This window comes from Hydra vulgaris, chromosome 15 (assembly GCF_038396675.1).
Source record: "Hydra vulgaris chromosome 15, alternate assembly HydraT2T_AEP".
Classification (NCBI taxonomy): domain Eukaryota; kingdom Metazoa; phylum Cnidaria; class Hydrozoa; order Anthoathecata; family Hydridae; genus Hydra; species Hydra vulgaris.
In genome coordinates, this window is record NC_088934.1 from 12,410,001 (window position 1) to 12,412,106 (window position 2,106).

The 2,106-nt window shown below is 31.1% G+C and overlaps 1 protein-coding gene across 1 annotated transcript in view; it reads left to right on the plus strand.

Moving 5' to 3' along the window:
* The window catches only part of LOC136091762 (uncharacterized), a 1,661-nt gene extending 515 nt beyond the window's left edge, over nucleotides 1-1,146 (plus strand). The window contains exons 2-3 of the mRNA XM_065819473.1: nucleotides 1-66; nucleotides 146-1,146. The exon at nucleotides 1-66 is cut by the window's left edge and continues 162 nt beyond it. Coding sequence (XP_065675545.1) covers nucleotides 1-66; nucleotides 146-1,146 — 1,067 coding nt within the window. The remainder of the gene's footprint in view (nucleotides 67-145) is intronic.
* The last annotated feature ends 960 nt before the right edge of the window (nucleotides 1,147-2,106 follow it).

Below are 2,106 nucleotides of genomic sequence, written 5' to 3' on the forward strand. Positions count from 1 at the left end.
AAAATGAACAGATGTCAGTTAACATGGATGCAGTAACATCTGTTGACCCTTTCAAATTAAATCAAGGTAAATAAGTTGCAATTTAATTTTAAGATGTTACTTGCGTTCTTTGATAAAATAAATGGTTACATGTTTATTTTTTTAGAATCTCAGACTGATGATGTTAATTTTGTTGCTGAGCTACATTCCAAAGTCAAAACTTTGAGTAAAAACAATGTTGAATTAAAGATTACCTTAAACAAAGCCATAACATCAGCATATGTTTCTCAGTATATTTCATTTGAAAAACTAAAAGATGATAATTCACTTTTATCTTTTTATACTGGTTTGCCAAATGCAAATTTATTTTTGTGGTATTTATCATTATTTAATGATTTTGTAAAACCAATGACAAATATACCAATGGAAGACCATTTATTGTTAATATTAATGAAAATCAAACTTGGATTTTTAAATAAAGACTTGAGCTTTAGATTTGGGTTTTCTGAGTCAACAGTTACTAGAATATATAGAACTTGGCTTCCAATTATTGCTGAAAATGTAAAGTTTTTAATTGTTTGGCCAGAAAAGCATGTTTTGAGAAGAAATTTGCCAACAAGTTTTCGCAAAAAGTTTTATATTTGTGTTGCAATAATTGATTGTATGGAAATATTTATTGAAAGACCTTTTAGTCTCTATGCTCGAGCCCAAACTTGGTCAAATTATAAAAACAACAAAACTATTAAATATCTCATTGGTATAACTCCCTCAGGTGCTGTAAGTTTTTTATCACCTGGATGGGGTGGCAGAGTGTCAGATAAAGAAATTACAATTAAATCCGGATTTTTAGAAAAAATAACCCATGGAGATTGTGTACTTGCTGATAGAGGATTTACCCTTGTTGAAGAAGTTGCTACACAGGTAGGGATTTTAAAATTACCAAAATTCACCAAAGGAAAAAAGCAAATGTCTTCTGCTGAAGTCGATGAATCACGTCAAATTGCACATGTAAGAATTCATGTTGAAAGGGTAATTGGACGGTTAAGAAAATTTCGAATTCTTCAGAGCATTATCTCAATAACTCAAGTTGATTTACTTGACAATGTAATGGTAATGATAACATCATTAGTAAATATTAACAGTAGTGTTGTTCCTCCAAGCTCGTAGGAGTGAAAAACCTTTTTTTCTTAAAAAAATTTTATAAATATAATATATCCTTCAGTTTATTTGTATGCATTCCTTGCAGAACCATTTACCTTTAGGGGCATTTTTTATTTCAATACAACTGTAATGAAACCATCCTATTTTGCAGTTTTTTCCATCGCATCCAATCATTGGGGTAAAAATTGGGCGTTTGCAAATGCAGTATGTTTGATCGGTCAAAAGGTTATTTGGATCATTTTTTCTAGACACTATTTCAGGTAGTAAGAATTTTAAAAATATTGTTGTCAACTTTGTTTCCAGTTTTTAACAAAAAACCTTATCAATTGGAACATTAATTAACATTGTATCGTTTTCATTTTTACCTTCGGTCCAAATGTAAAAATGGCAGTATGTAGTATTAGTAACATACATTTCTTGCTGCACTTGAAAGTAATACCGGTGTGTTTTCTTTACTGTATTGTCAAAATTTACAGGAAAATCCGTATCAGTTTTCCAATTTTCTAACCCTTTTCTATATTTATATGGGCACTTAATTTCCACTACCCCTGAACCATGACAATCACAACACACCATACTATCAGGTGAAGCACCAAGGCATAGATTTTTGTGAAGAACATGCAATCCAGTTTCTGTAACAACTATATTTGTATGCGTTTTCGCGACTAGTTGCTTGTAAGACTTTATGGCTTTAGTCTCCATTTTTTAACCATAACTCGTAGGTTTTGTAATGATTTCTGCACTGTATTACATCACTGTGTTTATAAACGACTTAAGGTATTTATCAACGTTTATGTTATAAGTAATTTTCGATAACGATGCGGTTATTCTACCTGCCATGTGCAACTTCCAGATTCTGCTAGCGCTTTGAATCTTTGTAACTTGAAGTAAATTGCTGTACATGTTAAAACTCTGAGTGATTTTGTACTCCTCGTATGATTCTGCGCAATATTTTGTTAATGTGGA